Below are 17,934 nucleotides of genomic sequence, written 5' to 3'. Positions count from 1 at the left end.
ACTTTATGACTAGACTCCTGTAGTTTTGTGCAATCATCACACTTCCGCAAAACTATCTCAGCGGTTGAACAGCCTTCAAAACATAGACTATAAAAACGCTTCAAAAGCACAGCAACAGGTTTACGCAGTACCCGGAAGTACCACAAACGAAAACAACAGGTGAGTGATCGACAATTCCTCTGTAAGATACATTAGGACAGTTTGTGAAATAGAAAATAAGCCAATTTAGGCAGATTATTAAAAGATTATGTGTTTATATACGATTAGTCGACATAAGGATGGAGTTCTTTGATTTTCTTTGAAGTACGCCATTTTCCCCCCATAATATCTAGTTTCTTAATTCAAAATACATTTTTATTTAGTTTAGAATATAGTTTATTCCTTAAGATTCTCGTGGTGGTTTATTATCACTTGGTTTATTTCAGTTCTTTTCGTAGAAAACTAGAAAGAACAACTTCCTGTTTATTCAGGATGTCATTTGAGTACATTTGTATGTTGAACAGGTTGGATTCGTTTATGGGCATCATGCTTTTTATTTTCTATTTTAAAATATTCGTTAACAGCGTGTGATTAATTAAAACCCCTCCATTCAGGAATCTTAAGTCATGGATAAGAACATCCAACTGGATTTTGAGAACCAGTTCAATGATGTGGTCTCAAGACTACAATCAAAGAAGATGTTTCAGTCGGACTGGGACATTGCCTCGTTTGCAGTTTTCTTCATCTTTATAGGCAAGATAGAATTATGCAAAAATAAGAAATGAAGATAAGTAATTAAGAATCATTAAGGCGATGTTAAATGTCCATAGGCATGGTCCTGTTGCTGGTTATCTTGGTTCTCATCCGCTGCTGTTGCTGCTGCTGCTGTGATGAGAAGGTCAGAATGCTACTGGTGTAAACTCACAGATAACCTATCTATAGATTCATGAAACAATACAACTGTCATGACATTTGTGGTGACCGCAAGTGTTTCCACGTTACAGCCAAGAAGACAGAAGGTGGGCATCGACAATATGGGAATGGAGCTGTGATCTTCCAGAAACAACAGGCACCATTACATCTATTTTTTTCTATCAGTTATGCCACCTAAACATTATTTATATGTGAACAAGTAAAATAATGGAGGAAGGAGAACGATATTTTAGGTAGATACTTCCTTATAGGGATGATAAAAGCAAAAACCTTTCCCTACTGTGTAAAAATGCTGTTAATATTTACCCAGGAAATCACATGATTTAAGTTGCATTGTCCATTGTAGATACCAGATCCACTTCATCAGAGATTTTATATAGAAGCATGCTCACCAGTTTTGAAGACATTGGTTACTTAAACACTTTATTGAAGCAGGTTATAGCAACTTTCCTGGATGGAACCAGTGCAGGCCCTTAACAAATGGCCTCTATTGAAATTAACTTGTTTTTAGTTGTTCTTTGAACAGTGTGTTTAATCTGTTAATCTGGAACCTAGCTGTTAAGACTGGTCTTCCCAGATGCCAATCTGCAATCTCTTCTTCAACCAGCCTTCTCCTAGATTTAAGGGTTTTTAGTGGATTTCTTTCAAATGCCTGACTTTTAAATCTGAAATGTATATAATACAGAAACCTACACACTGCTGAGGATGAAAACGCCAATGAGACTTGCAAACAGATACGCAATGCTTTACTTGTGAACTCTACCTTGGAAAAATTAGTGTCAATATGTGTTTAACTTTTTATAATGTACCACATTGTTTGTATAACTTTTAGACTTTGTAAACAAAAACTAAAATACATACCTTTAAATGAACAGCATATAGCAAATAAAATGTACCTTTGCCTATTTTATTTAGACATAAGCACTGGATAATTTATTCAGTGTAAAGTATATTGAGAAATGGGAGAAGAGCAAAGTAAAGTTCATAATGTTGATAGTATGTTTATTGCACAAAATATTCCATATTAAGCATGAAATATACATGAAAATAGCTTAGGTTTTACTTAAACGTGAATCAATATTCAAATTAACATGCATGAAATCAATAAGGACACGAATTAAGTGCATTTAACATGAAATAAATACAAATGTAGCAATAAATAAACAAGGCTGACAAAGTAACAAAGCTGACAGAGCAACCTTTCTGTAATGATCATAAACCCTGAACATCATCTGAACCATCGCTCGACATAATATTCCTTTTTTCATCATGGAATGCTGAACTCTGCTCCCTAATCAGCCATCTTCAGGAATGTGTGTAGTTTTAATGGAATATGAAGTCCGGATACGTTCACTGTTATCTGTCATTTAGTGTTAATATAGTCATACCACAGTTGAGTCACAATGGCAAATACACTATTGGTCATTTATGCACATTCATAAGCATATGATAATGGTCTCAATGCATTGATGATAGTCCCTGGCATCAGAGAATGTTCAAGTGTTACAACCCCCTGGACTAAAAAGGCAAAAACACTGGTAAAATGAGTTTGAAGAGGTCTCTCAACAAATCAACTGGAATATTTCACAGTTTTTGTGACAAATAAGAACGTAAGCGTTGTGTATTTAGTAGCATTTCCTTCCTAAAGCCTAAACACATATAGATGAGGTTAACTTCAATATAGGCAAGATTACTGACAAACAGTCAACACTGACATTGACAAATACTGCAGAAACACAAAAACATGTCACTGAATACCTTCATCTGAAGAGTCTGTCGTTTCAAATGAATGAATTCAGTTTGTATACTACATACACGGCGCACTCTACTTCTGCTGCAGAACACATACTGAACAGTAAAGCACACAAAATGAATAAATCCATGGTCATATAGTAAAGTCACAACAGATTATTTCAGGGAGCTTGTTCATGGAATTCTTTGTTCCTAGTGCATCCTTGAGCATAATAATTGTATCATATTTATTATCGCTGACTGTAGAGTTTTGGTCAGATATAGCTTAAAAGAGTCTGTAGTTCCAGAAACTAGAGAAGACAGAAATCTGCAAAAAAAAAAGGAAAAAGAAAGGAACATGTGAACTGATCATCTATTAGGCAATGAAACATATAGATTGCAGCATTCCATTTAGATCTGCTCCCCTTGTGTCAAAGTTTTGCTTTGTGTTTTGCAAAGCAAATGGTGTATCACACAGATATTTGAATTAGTCTACAGGACAATCATTAACAACAACTGGTGAGTTCTACCTGTTCTGATCCACATTTTACAATACAGTTCAACGTTTGGGTTTAATACATCTTTTTTTTTTTTTTTTATATAAAGAGGTTAATACTTTTATTCAGCAAGGATGCATTACATTGATTAAAAAGAGATTTTACATAATTACATTACATAATTCTTAAAAGAGAATTATGTTTAAAAAATTCTATTTCAAATCAATTCTGTTCTTTTAAACATTCATTAAAACCTGAAAAATGCATTTTCAGGTTTTCATTAAAAAAAAAAAAAAAAAAAAGCACAACGTTTTCAACATTGATAATAAGAAATGTTTCTTAAGCAGCAAATTAGCATATTAGGATGATTTTTGACGAATGGAGTAATAGCTGCTGAAAATTCAGCTCTGCCATCACAGAAATAAATAACATTTTAATATATATTCAAATAGAAAACAATTACTTTAAATTGCAATATTTCACAATATTATTGTATTTTTGGTCAAATAAATGCAGCCTTGGTATAGGAGACACTTTTCAAAAATATTAAAAATCTTAGCAACCACAAACATTTAAATAGTTGTGAATGTTTGACTTTAATTTTACATTCACTGTTCTAGGTGGAATACAAAAGAGTGCTGAAGTAATACCATCAGACATACTTTAAACTAAAAAGAAATCTTTGAAAATCATTGTCAGCAATTTAGAATGATCCTAGTAATTCTATTAATCAAAATAAAAAAAAATGTTTTTAGGTATTAGAATATCAAGGTAATTAATCAACAATTAATGCAGCACTAATTCAAAACTCAGTAGCTCTGAAAACCCTCTGACGTTGTTCTGTTACCATGCATTGTTCTTAAATTATGACAGTGACTGTGCAGGGGAGATGACCATCGTTACCATATCAACAGGCCACACCCACCTTATCTTTGAGCTGCTGACAGAGCTGCAGGGAAATGGTGAAAAACACCAGAGTGTCATTCAGCCACGGCACCACACACTCCACCTTATGGACGTGGCTCACCTCAAACTTGGTGTTGTTGTATTCGCTTGAGGACAAAAATCAAATGTGACAAAAACACATTATGAAACTGTAGGAGACTGACTGCTGGTGTTGCAGCATGAAGACAGGAAACGGGATGAGCACTTACAACATCGCTCCTGGATTATGCAGCACTGAACTTCCTGCTGATTTGAAGTTCTAACAGAAAACAAAAAGATTGTGCATTTTAAAACACACACACACGTTCTTGTTAAGAATAACTGTAAAAAAGTTCTTTTTTTTAGTGCCGATGGCTTGATACCTTAGTAGTGTTAGGCTGCAGTACATGTAGTTGATACACTGTCAAACACAGTTTACTGAGATTGATATAGAAGTTCACCATCACGTCACCAGGCATTGGAGGTGTGAACATTTTCTAGAAAGAACAAGAGAAATATTCACAAGAGCACATGGAGAATCCACATTAAGATCAAGTGATGATCCACATACTAACCATTAGACCACTAGCTGCGAGCTCAGGAAGCGTCATGCTGGCCGGGGTCGTCAGTCGGTTTCTGGCTCGGGTCAACTGAAGCATTACTGCATCCATAAGCTGAAACATCAGAGTAATGTCACTAAGTGCAATCTCACTTCACATACAGTACCAGTGAAAACGTTGACTGTAAGGAAAGAGTGTAAGCTGTAGCGCACAACGTCTTTAAATATACTCATGGAGAGCTCAGTTCTGCACATATCAACCACACAAGTACACATGAAGAAAACCAGGGGCCAAACATCTCAAACATTTCTTAAGAAGGTTCTAGAGAGAAAACTTGGATTACTGAAAAGAATATTCTTAAAAATCATTCTAAGTAACCTTTTATAGTTAAGGTAAATTTTTGTTGGACTTTAGTCATATTTATGGACCTTGTTTTTTTATTTCATTTTAAATTACAACAATTTTGGTAGCATTTAGCACGTTCGCACTAGCAGCGCGCACAACACATACAGGACACAAGAAAGATGGAGCACAACATCTTGAGATATGCTCTTTAAAAATGACTGTTTAAAATAGATGGCACATTTTTAAAAAAGTGTCTGAGTGCAGACAGTAATAAGAATGGTAATCTGCAGGCAGCACAAAAAGACAGCCGCCGCCTTAAAAAAAAAAGAAATGTTCTTAAAGGGGTCCTATTATGCTCTTTTACAAGCCAGCCTTGTACTCTTCTAGGTTCAAAAAACTGTCGTCCATAAAATGTGTTGCACAGATTCGAACATCTGGGTTGTGCTGTTCTGTTGTAAATAAATCTTAACCAATGATTCCTAATTGCATCTACTTCCGGAAGGCCAAATAAAGTGCTTTTGCTTTCGCACTGAAACACAGCGTCTCCCTGACATGGCTGCATCAACACTACCGCTGTTCCTGAAACCACGCTTCTTTCTTTGCGTGCACATTTGGGCTGCATTATGCTAATATTTCCACATAGTGACGTAGACATGTGGTGGTGTGTTAGAACGAGCCGTTTTAGGTGGGTGTGGCTGACTCTTAACTTTTATAAAGAACATCTCTTTGGATTTGAGACTTTAGTCTTTGCAACTTTACAGATCTTCTTTATTCACCAAGAGCTTGTAACACTTCAAAGAGAAAGGAAAAATTTTAATTGCTTTAAGAATGTACTTGTGTACGAAGAATGTATGTATTGGTTTTAAGAAGTTTCCTATATTCTTTTCTCAGAAGATTTTTGTGAATCTGGCCCCTGGACATCAACTTCAAATGTTTGTGAAATGTAAACCTTATTGTATGGTGAAATACAAACCTTATTGACTTCAGCCCCAGTTTTGAAGGTGTAACTCTCGTCACGGCTGCTTAGTAACTGCAGGGCCTGATTCACATGGTTTCGGGCATCCTGAATCTGAGGGGCAAGATGCGTTTAACAGCTATTTTATAATATATAAACCACCCCAAAAGAGATTATGTTGAAATAAGGCATTTTTAAGATCTTGTTTTGATTTATTCATTAGAGAGAGAGAGAGAGAGAGAGAGAGAGAGAGAGAGAGAGAGAGAGAGAGAAAGAAACATTACCTGCTGCAGTTTCCACTGTTTATCATCGCGGAATGCAAAATGCATGACTTGACTGCTTTTAGCGACTTTAATATTAATATCCTGCAAAGAAAAAAAAAAGGATTCTTTCCATTTTATATAGAGTCTAATAACAGCAAAAGTAATCAATGAGCTCAGATAAACTGCACTGCAAAGTGTCGTTGCAATTCCACTGGCTGACAAAGAAGTTTTGTTAAATGTACTTATGTACTATGTACTCAATCATGCAGTGTAAGAATTATGTTATTTTGTCATTCATAAACCGAGTCTGATAGCCCCTCCCCCTTCACTATGTAATTAAAGCTGGAGTGTCCAACATTGTTCCCCCCCCGGTTATTTAAGTGCATTATCCAGATATTTAAAGTGCACTTTTTCCTTTTTGGAATTTTCAGTTCCAAAAAGGAATACTACAACTTTATACTACAAAACATCATAGAATAGTGCACAAGTACGTGATTTGGGATGCACCTATAGTAAAATACACACACATACATATATATATATCTATATATATATATATATAATACATTTTAAAAAGTCCAATTGAAGTACCAGAAGCAAAGCAGTGCCTTTATTTTCATGATGTTGTGAACAGTGTTGGGGGTAGTAACGCATTACAAGTAACGCGAGTTACATAACCAGATTACTTTTTTCCAAGTAACTAGTAAAGTAACGCATTACTTTTAAAAGTAACTTTCCCCAACACTGATTGTGAAACATACTCACAGCCTGAGTTAGAGCTTCTCCTTGTAGTGTCAAAACCCCTTTCACCTGGTCCATCCTAAATCATATGCAAATTAAAAAAATATATTAATTTAAAAGTATTTTTATACCATGTTGTACACATCTTCAGCGCTGTACACGTTCCCATAAAACTGTAATAACAAAAACCATACATTACTGTATACTTTAAATCTAAACTTTTCCAAACAGAATAGTCTAATTTCATGGCTCTTACGTTGAGCTGCCCAGAATGAAATTCTCTTGTTTCAGTTGTCCTTCACAGAGACTTGGTAATGGCATTGAAAAACGCCTTGATGCCTCCTTTGGTGAAAGCAGACAAATACTATTATTAATGCACTTTTTTTGTATAATAATACAGAATGATTCCGTAGTAAGCTGTGTAGTAAGTATCTGAAGATACCTTCAAAATGTCTTGCAGCTGTTTGAGCACCGCATGGACCTCTTCTTTCAGCAGCCAATTAAATTCCTCTTCCTAAAGCACACAAAAGTTGCACATAGTAAATACATAATTCGCTAAAAAAAAAAATACATTCTGTCAAAAATGTATTCACACTTGTCATGATGACTAAGGTATGACTTCCTTTCTTCTGTGGAACTCAAAATAAGACATTAGGCAGAATGATGAAGTCTGAAACCCACAGTTACCCTTCACTTTCACTGCCATTTTTCCCCAATCCAGTGAAAGTCAGTGGTGCCTGAAGCCGCCTTGATTTTAAACAAAGTTTCAAGTCAACAACATAATGGTGTGTAAATTCTAACCATTTTCATTTCTATCCAGTTTTAGTGCCGAAATTTGCACCCTGCCAGATTTTGCACCCCCTAGTATTGGTAGGTTTAGGGTTAGGTGTGGGGGAGGGGTTAGGATTAGGGGTGGGGATTAGGCTATCAAGTAGCGACTTCAACGAGGGGGTGCATAATCTGTCAGGGGTGCAGAATTCGGCACAACACCGTTAAATCTGTTGCAGAATTAAATCGATCAGTATGGTGCATTACTGGGAGAAACAGCAGTCAGTATCAGACCTCAGTAGCACATCAACATCAATGGATAAACTGAACAGAGCAGCGATGATAAGGCAGGACACGATTGTTTACCATTTACACTGGGATGAATTTGGACTTTGTCCCACCAGCTGCTCTGCAAAACTGCACCAACAAGCTCTGCACGGCAAAGCAATAAACACCTTTGCAACTGCAACGCAGCTGAAATCTACATCTGAATATGACTTGTTTATAGTCAAATCATAATGACCTAGCATACGTCTTTGAAGCAGTTTACATTTAACGTATTAAACACAAATCTCACAATCTCTCACCAGCACAGTCCTCTCTGCTTGACTCGCGGCCGTCATTTTCGCTAGTTCAGACAGAGTAGATCGCTCTGCTCCGAGCATTACAATTCAACGAAGCCGTCCTAAATCTGCTGAAAATAACCTGAGCAGTCCGCTATTTTAGTGCGACTCGTAAACAATTAGGCTTGACACGCCTCCTTTTCCTGAACTTCCGGTTTGTGTAACCTTGAAATCTTCCGGCTTGGAAAGGACAGGATTAGTTTCGTTTGTTTATTTTTTGACGACGCCAAACCCTATTAGAAAATGTATTTCTATTAATAAAAACTACATTTGAAACTAAAAAAAACAACAACAACACTTTTTGTATCATGGCATTGCGCTTTCATTTCATATATGAACTCGGAACGGACATTAGACCTAAGAATAAATAAAACAGCTGGACATTGGGTTTGTTTATTCAGAGCGTTCAGTTGACCGCACAAACAAAAAAAAGAAAAGAAATTTCACATTTACATGAAATTATAAATAACTCCAATTATAACACCAATACCTTCCTTGCACAACTGGAATCAAGTCGTCAGTATGTCATTACCAGCTCCGTTTAAGCCACAAAAATCAAACCATTTACAGCAAATCAACCCATTAGCTAAGACAAAAGAACAGTCTACAATATTAAGACAACAGATGATTAATAAATTCAGTAGAGTCAAACTGAAAGCATGTTATTCCATGTATTCAAATAACCCAACCCTCTGATGGGGATATTTACAACGTCTTAGTAAATCGCAAAATTCTCTTATCCATAACTAAGCACTTCAAAGTCTTTTTTTTTTTCTTCCTTTTTTGGCAGAACAACAATTTATATAAAAGGTATCACCCTGTATTTGTTCTGATTAAAAAAAAAAAAAAGACCAAATTATATGCCACTGAATTTATGGCTTGTAATATCACTTAAAATTAACAAATGCAATCATAATTTAGGGATAAAATGTAGCATAACGTTAGCTTGACTTAACTGTTTTACATTTTTTTTATGAATCATAATGAAAAAAAAAAAAAAAAGTCAATTAGTAAAAAATAATAATAAATCAACAGATCACTCTGCCAGCTGACTGACTTGGACAAAAAAACACGACACATCCGATTTAAAAAGCAAAGCATATAAAGCAACTTAAAATGTCTTCAAATTATTCCTTTTTTTCCCCCCACAACAGCTGAAAGACTTTAATGCTGTGAAACAAATCTGTCCGTAAAATAGTCAAGCTGGAAAACAGAAACATCCATTGCAGAGGCAATAGTCAAGACTCAATAATGGGAAAACTACTGGATGCTTCTCAGCATTAGCTTCATTGTAATTGATAAATCATTTCAGGGTCTTCTGTGTGATTATTACACAACCAAATTTCAATAAAAAATAATACTGCATTTCTGATCAGGCAGTAAAAACAAAATCATTTACTAGTGAACAGGTGACCTCCAAAACGGAGAAGGAAAAAAAAAAATGTGTACGGCCAAATTGCACCTGACATGGTGGTGATCTTTAAGGGATAAAATAAATAAATACATCTATCTTATATTGGGTATTAAGGCAATGCAGTGGCTTTTTCTTCGTCGTGCTCCTTAAGCCTGTTTGTGATCAAAAGTTCATACTTTACAGATTTCTGAACATCGAAAATTACAATGTGGGAATTCATTTGTAAAGTTATGAATGATCAATAATAACCCTAGCATCTTCAAACAACACTGCATCGTATGCAGTAGCCTTAAGGAAATGCAGATATAATACACTGCACGTTCTATCATAAAATAATCACTCGCAGGGAGTTTAATAACCTCCCACTGAGCATACGTGCAGCTATATTACAGTCAGTGCAATGCTCAGATTAGGCTGCTAAAGAGATCCCATTATACATGGGAAAACATATCACTGGTGCCCAACAAAATTCATCAGCAGAGGAGAGAAAGACAGAGGGAGAGGAACAAAGAAGCAGGTGATGTTTGTGGTCCAGGACGTAGAGCACATTGACAGGATTAGTGAATATAAGCTCTGTAGACTGCAGACATGTCATTGTCCGACTGGTCCAATGCTTTTGCCCTCTTGTATACCTGCAGAAGTATGAAATGATGCATTACTTCAAATGGAAGCATAAACCGAAATTACATTTAGTCCTAGAAAAAAAACAATTAAAGTTTTAATGATACTGATTATTTGAGCTGATAACGATTTTCATTTTATGGCTGAAATTTAAATTCTATATTATTTTAAGTTAATTTAGGCATCACAACATTATGTACAAATTACATTTACCGGAGTTATTAAATTAGTATTTTTAAAGATGAACTTTAAGTGAGCATTATATTCTGGTAATCTAAATGCAAAAACAGGGGAAATGACTATCAAATATCCATATCCATATTTCAATTCAGTTCTGTGGTTTAGTTTACATTACTATTAAACTGCATTACAGAATCTAAAATGCATACATTAGTTGGTCAATCAACAAAGTATCAATTGTGGCCAAATGATAATCCATTCAGTTACCACATGTTGTTTTACCTCATTTGCAGCAGCTGCCATTGGTGTTGGATGATTAACCGAATCTCCCATTGAAATGGCTAATCTCAGATCTTTCTGAATGTGTTTCAGGTAGTAATCTGGTTTGAAGTTGCCCTGCAAGATATCTGAGAAGAAACACATCAAATGTTAAATAAACTCAAGTCTAGTATCATTTTAATAGTTCCAAAGGTTAAACTTGTCATGTGTTGCCTCTAGATTCTAATAGTCACCAGATTCCATTTAAGTTTTGCAATAGTTCTGTAATGTTCCCTTGGAAAATTTGTGCAATAAATGACTAAATAGGCATTTGGGTGGACACCGTTTGACATTGAGACCAAAGGTTATGATGTCCAAGCAGCGCCATGTCACAGAAAATGGTTAATGGCAGGAAGATTAAAAGGCAAACTCAAATCTACCAACACTTCTTATCAGTATCTTAGGGTTCGTTCACACTTGTCATGTTTGGTTCGATTAAAACGAACCCTGGTGCGATTGTTCTGTTAGTGCGGTTCGTTTGAGCATGTGCGAACGCTGCCATCCGAACCCTGGTGCGCACCAAACAAGCGGACCGAGACCGCTAAAAAGATGGGTCTCGGTCTGCTTCCAGACGAACTCTGGTGTGGTTCGAATGAAATATGAATGCAACACGGACCAAATACTTCTAAACGAACCAAAAACAGGAAGTAATGACAAGATGCGATGCGATGCGACATGATTTGACGACGTGGTGTAACCAAAACAAAATGAGCAGAGGGCAAAAGTGGAGCAACGATGAGGTAACAGTTTAAAGCCTGCGCGGGTCCTGTTTGGTAAACGTGCACCAGCAGTACTTAACAGAACAGCCGACCCATTATCTGACAGCAGCACTAATTTAATTCTGTACCAGACCAGAACTGTTTGACAAAGACCGCGAGTTGGGCCCCGAACCGCACTCGCATTAAATCTATTACACCAGCTAAGCAAGATTATTTATTTTACCATGTAACACAAGCAATCAAATGATATATACGTCATTCAAGCCGACCAATCAGGTTGTGAATGTATCACTATGCCTCTAGGTTCGTTGTCTTTAGGTTCACTGTCAAAAAAGCCAATGTGAATGCTAAGCGGACCAGGACCAAATGTATAATTTTCCTTTTTGGTCCGGACCAAATGAACCAAACTAACCGAACTACAAGTGTGATCACACCCTTAAAAACGTAAACAAGTAAACCTACTCTGGCATTTCTGGTCCACAAACGTGCTTGCCATTTGTCCAAAACTAAACTGAATTTTATAGCAAATTTGAAAACGATATTAAAATAAAATGAATTTAAAAATTCAAAACCACAATAACCTTGGTACACGCAATAATGAGCGCTCTTAGTCCAGCAGAGGGCATTAGGTATGTGTGACTTAAAGCGGCGCTGAGCAGACCGATCGGTTAATGGGTGCTTTGATATCATACACACGCAGCGCCGCTTTAAGTCTAACGCACCTTTTGTTTGGGGTGTTGGGTGAGTTCCGTCACGATATATACGTCATTCAAGCCGACCAATCAGGTTGTGAATGTATCACTATGCCTCTAGGTTCGTTGTCTTTAGGTTCACTGTCAAAAAAGCCAATGTGAATGCTAAGCGGACCAGGACCAAATGTATAATTTTCCTTTTTGGTCCGGACCAAATGAACCAAACTAACCGAACTACAAGTGTGATCACACCCTTAAAAACGTAAACAAGTAAACCTACTCTGGCATTTCTGGTCCACAAACGTGCTTGCCATTTGTCCATGGCAAAGAATATCCAAGAATGTTTGTTGTGACTGTCCCGTGGCCTGCGCCAAGGTCAATCCCTCTGCGATGGTTGCCATGAAACTGCCTTGAACCATGTTAAGGATCAGCATCATTCTCGCAGCATTTCCTGCTTCCCCTGCTTCGATGGAAAAGACAAAGTCAATATCATGTGGAAACATCTACCTCGTACACAGCGCGACTGAAAGGCTGTAGTACCTATAAACCAACATTAGGCATTCTAAGTCGGTGCTTTGAAGAAAAACAGACATGCAGCGCATCATAATAATTAACAGAAAAAAGATGAGAACGCGCGTCCTTTCTGAAAACACAAAACTTTTGCCTAGCATCTTGTGATCACTCTGCCAGGCTTTTGAACAAATGTGCATTGGCTAAATCACATAATACACACGCTTATAATTCTTTATAAATGAAAAGAACATTCAAATATAAGCCCTGTCCCGTGGCCTGCGCCAAGGTCAATCCCTCTGCGATGGTTGCCATGAAACTGCCTTGAACCATGTTAAGGATCAGCATCATTCTCGCAGCATTTCCTGCTTCCCCTGCTTCGATGGAAAAGACAAAGTCAATATCATGTGGAAACATCTACCTCGTACACAGCGCGACTGAAAGGCTGTAGTACCTATAAAGAAAGACGTCTTCCCCATTGCCTGGAAGCAGCTGCTACAGTCTTCATAAACACTGCGGTCTCCTGCAGCAACAATGACCAGCATACCGTCATTGGAAAGCTGCTGGCTGCCCGAAACTGGAGCTTCTAGGAATCTGCCGCCTCTGGATGTGATGACCTACAGATTCAAATGAACCTTAGTAACGGACTTCCCCTGGTAATGTCATGAAAGACCCGTCTGGATGATGTTGGTTACCTGTGCGAGCTCGGTGATGGTTTCTGGATCAACGGTTGACATCTCTATGTAACATTTGCCTGGTCTGATTCCCTGTAGGACTCCACTAGGACCTAACACAAGCTGAACGGAAATAATACTGTACATGTAAACCAAAGACAGAGCAGCTTGACAGATTGAAAACAAAGAGCCATTTACAAAACATTGACCTACATCTCTGGCAGCTTTTGGGTCTGATACACAGGAAAATGTGATATCGCACATGGACACAACTTCTGCTGGTGTTCGTCCTAATCTGGCACCTTCTTGGACGAACAAATCACACTGGAAAAATGACAAGGAAAAAAAAAAGGTTAAAAACAAACCAATCACTCACTTAGTGTAACGTCAGAAGCAACCATATTTAAACACCTTTGATTGTACCTTTTCTGCCGTGCGATTCCAAACAGTCACAACATGCCCCATCTTCAACAAATTAGAAACCACACCACTTCCCATCAGTCCAAGTCCAAGGAACCCTATCCTGTTGTGAAAACAAATAAATATTGCAAATATTACAGGTATTGTCAGCATACTGATTTAAGTGAATGGTTTAACAAACATTAGTCATGCAGTATTTTTTATTTTCTAAAAAAGAACCAGCTCAAAAGAGTCATTTGTTTGTGAATCAGACTACACTGGTAGTGTAGTGCACTTCTTTTTTTAATACAGCCAAACAAAAACACAGGTCAGCGCAACACAGTGGCATATGCAGGACAGGAAGCAATGTACGAATGCAAATGCTGACAATAAAAAAAATAAATACACTAACAAAAACCCTTCCCTGGGATCACAGAAAAAAAAACACATGTCAATATTACATGAAATATGTATTAAATTAGAAATGTTGTCTCAGAAACTAAAATGACTAAAACTGAAATAATAAACCTGAATTTCCAGATTTTTAATCTCAGAACTTCAATGTGGTCTCAGACATTTGGACTGCCACTTTTTCGGACCACTAAAAACATGATTCTTCCTCATTACCTTTTGTCTGTAGGTGTGATGCTGCCGTTGATGGCTGTGCTGTCTGCTGCTTGAATAGATGTTGATCCTGTGTCCTTTTCAAGAAGAAAACAGACAATTCTTAAAATGACCAAGCAATGCTAGCTGGCTAATTAGTAGGTAAATGAAGAAACCACAAGCTGTGAATTCCTAGACGGCGCTCACCTCCTCGATTATCTTTAAGCGTTTGGTGATGGGCTCCATTGATGAAGCTGGCTGTAAGGAAAAGGGAGATTTTCTTGTCAATCAAAGTCAATTCAGCAGATTCATTTTAGATTGTCTAGAAATAGCAAACAGTCTTGCACTCAAAGGATCCTAGATACACATTTATTGAAAACACCAAGTACAGAGCCAGGGGAGGAAAACCAGGTGGAAACCTTTTGGCCCAACAGTCACAAATGATCTTAAGTGCACGTTATTCTTTGCTCTGTCGGCTTCCAGTAAGGATTGCACTTATATTATCCTCTGCTGTCATGTCACGCAGCTCTTTCTGCCATATCTGATGTGAGAGCCAGGAGCGAAGCCAGTGTTAGGAACTGAAAATCAAGTTATCATGCTCAGCCACATGCTCCGTTTCAGTTTAACTGAAACTTATACAGGGCAAGAAAACGGCTGACGCAGCCTAAATGAACATTTTTGAGAAAAACCTCAGGCAATTAAGATCTCAGTGTCTCCTTTTTGGAGATATAATTTTAAGATCAATTTGTTTCTGACTGTGGTGCCTGAAAGCAAAAGGGCAAAAGGACAAGCAAGAAGGAAATGTTCCTCTGAAGAGGAAGTGCCAAGAGGAAAGGAAGAGTCATTTAAACAGTTTGTTGGTATAACTGGCACATGAACAGAAGCACAAGAGTATTTTGGCTGGGCGTCTTTGCTGGCTTTTCCGATACAGTTTTTTCCTCCAATCCAATCAATTTTTCAGACACACTAGCATGTAACAAAATGTGCAACCATAGCCAGAGTCCAAAATTTACTTTTTGCCACATCTATGGCCATAAATATTTTTACTGCCCATTTATTTTAAATATTTTTCTATAAAAAAATTATTTTTGACCATAGTTTGCAGCTCACAAATGCTGTGGCATAAAAAAACCAACAAAAAAAACCAACAAAGTTTTGCTTTCTGACAGTATTGTTTCCGCGGTCTATCACCCCACTTTTTGAGCACAAGCTTGACACAAACTCGATAAAATGGTTGCAGGTAACAACTCCTTTGTATTAAAAGGCATACATATGGACATAACGGTCTATTTTATCCAAAAGTCAAATTTTCTGAAATATTGTGAACACTACCTTTTAGAAGTTTGAGGTCAGTAAGGTTTTTTTTGTTGTCTCTTAAGTCTCTTATACCCACCAAGGCTGCACTTATCTGTGCAAAAATACAGGAACAGTAATACTGTGTATTATTATTACAATAAAAAAAAAAAAAAAAGATTATAATATATCTTAAAAGTATAATTTATTTCTGTGATGTTAAAGCTGAATTTTCAGCATCATTACTCCAGTCTTCGGTGTCACATGATCCTTCAGAAATCATTCTAATATGCTGATTTGCTGCTTGGGAAACTTTTTTTTATTATTAATGTTGAAAACAGTTGTTGCTGCTTAATATTTAATAACCATGTAACTATTTTCAGGATTCTTTGTTGAACAGAAAGTTCAAAAGAAAAGCATTTATTTGGAAATCTTTTGTAACACTATAAATGTCTGCCAGTTCTGATTAGATTAATGTGTCCTTGATTAATAAAAGCATTATTTTCTTTCAAACAATAAATCTTCTTGATCTCACTTTTAAATGGTAGCGTAAATAATTAGCTACTTGAAATTCTGAATAAAAAAGAAAATAAGAAATGTTCATTTTGGACCCTGACCACAGCCGAGACAAAGACCTTGTACAAAACCATAGCCAAAAATAGTTTTTAAACTGCAAGGTTGAGTACATGTCAGCTCACAGTCTCAGAGGATCAACCAATAAGCTTGACGATGTCGGTTCCGTTAGGTAAAAAAAAAAAAACTCAGTACAAACTGCCATGCTGCAGATTCGGCTGACTAGCATTGCCAGAAGCAGTTTGGGGGAGGATATTATTCAGAAATTATTAGAGCAGCCATTGTGTGCAATGTGCAAGAGACAGGGGTAAGGTTACACTAACTAGAAAATCATTCAGCATCCCAGCAAAAAGTCTCCTTACCTTCTCAGACTGGCTGAGCAGAAAGTGATGAAAATGTGGGTCATCCTTTACTGGCTATAATGGAAGAGAGTTAAATTGGAAACTATTCTCCAAAGAGACTTACTGACCTGATAGTTATTTCATCTGTAACTAATTACAGCCACATGGTGAGAGGTGCAACTATATAGTGAAGGACATAGTGACTTGCATTTTGAAAGTGAGGTGTTTTCACACCAGCCGTGCAGCTGCTATGAAAATTCACAGCTGTAACTGCACCAAAATCAGCCTGTGGGTAAGTCTTACTGATACCTAAAAAAGGGCATATGTGCAGATCCCATAGAAGTGCAGAGGCAAACTGTGAATGTAACCTACACTGCTCTCCCATTTGAATCCTGATACTGTTCCAGCGACCAGCCGTCGTACAGAGGATGGCTCTGGGTCAGAATCAGTCTGTTCCTTAAGGGAAAGAGAGACACATTCACCATGTGTACAGAATGGCTTGATCTCATGAAACAAAGCCCTAAAATAGCTGCATCTCGACCCAGTCAAAATATGGCACTGGTCACACTGCAAAAGATGACATCAGTCTCAATGAATGGGGTGGATCGCGCTTGACAAATCCACCTCCAAAACATACAATTGTAACCTGACTCCACAGCAGGTACAACAGCAGATGGCCTTAGCAAAGGACTTTAATGAAGCTGACAAAAAAACGTGTTGGGTTATGACCTAGCCTTTCCCCTCCACAATGGTAAAGCAATATCGTCCAACCTTGTCCGACGAGCCACCCTTGAAGGCATCTTCATCATCTTCTTCAATGATCTTCATTGGTTTAGCTGCTTTACGGCCTTTATCTGACTTGCTTTTGTCATCAGAGTGTGTCTGTAAAACAAAGTTTACACAACATGAGGAATTATTTCTGAAATACTACCTGGTGAATTTCGAAGAACCTGTTTGTACCTGGTACCAATGCATTTTAGGTGTCAATAATAAGTGGCAACATAAAAGAGCAGCCCAGAGCTTTATATGGAATTTACCATCCAATAAAAAATGTCTGACAAACATTCGTCTCAAAATATCCTGCTTACAGCGAGATTAAACTTAACATATGTGGAAACTGACTGTGATATGCTTTATGAAAAGTTAAACACTGGCATTGTGAGCAATGTACGTCCGATCTTTAAAAACTTTTGTGACAAAAGAACGTCCCACTTGAGGCGAATTATATATATATATATATATATATATATTCAACATTAATATTTGTCAGCTGAAATA

The 17,934-nt window shown here is 37.1% G+C and overlaps 3 protein-coding genes across 9 annotated transcripts in view; 1 reads left to right on the top strand and 2 right to left on the bottom strand.

The window, feature by feature from the left end:
• The first annotated feature begins 97 nt into the window (after positions 1-97).
• Positions 98-1,817, top strand: LOC107721520 (small integral membrane protein 22-like). The gene is made up of 4 exons (XM_016529592.1): positions 98-159; positions 594-732; positions 810-877; positions 984-1,817. The coding sequence occupies exons 2-4, from the start codon at positions 606-608 to the stop codon at positions 1,029-1,031; spliced, it is 243 nt and encodes an 80-aa protein (XP_016385078.1). The 5' UTR covers positions 98-159; positions 594-605; the 3' UTR covers positions 1,032-1,817.
• Positions 1,818-1,897: 80 nt separating this feature from the next.
• On the bottom strand, positions 1,898-8,476 carry LOC107721519 (protein rogdi homolog). The gene is made up of 11 exons (XM_016529591.1): positions 8,284-8,476; positions 7,371-7,442; positions 7,185-7,270; positions 6,953-7,007; positions 6,209-6,289; positions 5,943-6,038; positions 4,640-4,738; positions 4,448-4,561; positions 4,295-4,344; positions 4,066-4,192; positions 1,898-2,971 (listed from the first exon to the last, which is right to left on the bottom strand). Exons 1-11 carry the CDS (start codon positions 8,359-8,361, stop codon positions 2,930-2,932), a joined length of 900 nt encoding a protein of 299 aa, XP_016385077.1. The 5' UTR covers positions 8,362-8,476; the 3' UTR covers positions 1,898-2,929.
• Positions 8,477-8,696: 220 nt separating this feature from the next.
• glyr1 (glyoxylate reductase 1 homolog (Arabidopsis)) overlaps positions 8,697-17,934 on the bottom strand; it is a 12,249-nt gene continuing 3,011 nt past the window's right edge. The window contains exons 5-18 of one of the 7 annotated variants that reach the window (XM_016529540.1): positions 17,428-17,538; positions 17,029-17,112; positions 16,678-16,731; positions 14,657-14,707; positions 14,474-14,547; positions 13,871-13,970; positions 13,661-13,771; positions 13,469-13,570; positions 13,228-13,390; positions 13,041-13,150; positions 12,578-12,616; positions 12,034-12,067; positions 10,817-10,941; positions 8,697-10,365 (exon numbers count right to left, since the gene is read on the bottom strand). In XM_016529540.1, coding sequence (XP_016385026.1) covers positions 10,291-10,365; positions 10,817-10,941; positions 12,034-12,067; positions 12,578-12,616; positions 13,041-13,150; positions 13,228-13,390; positions 13,469-13,570; positions 13,661-13,771; positions 13,871-13,970; positions 14,474-14,547; positions 14,657-14,707; positions 16,678-16,731; positions 17,029-17,112; positions 17,428-17,538 — 1,233 coding nt within the window. In that variant the 3' untranslated portion in view covers positions 8,697-10,290. Of the gene's footprint in view, positions 10,366-10,816; positions 10,942-12,033; positions 12,068-12,543; positions 12,727-13,040; positions 13,151-13,227; positions 13,391-13,468; positions 13,571-13,660; positions 13,772-13,870; positions 13,971-14,473; positions 14,548-14,656; positions 14,708-16,677; positions 16,732-17,028; positions 17,113-17,427; positions 17,539-17,934 lie in introns of all 7 variants that reach the window. The other 6 variants (XM_016529539.1, XM_016529537.1, XM_016529541.1 and 3 more) reach the window with 6 other exon arrangements.

Source organism: Sinocyclocheilus rhinocerous, unplaced genomic scaffold (genome assembly GCF_001515625.1).
Source record: "Sinocyclocheilus rhinocerous isolate Xijiao unplaced genomic scaffold, SAMN03320098_v1.1 scaffold481, whole genome shotgun sequence".
Lineage (NCBI taxonomy): Eukaryota > Metazoa > Chordata > Actinopteri > Cypriniformes > Cyprinidae > Sinocyclocheilus > Sinocyclocheilus rhinocerous.
Note: the sequence above shows the minus strand (reverse complement) of the source record. Positions and strands in the feature narration are given on the sequence as shown.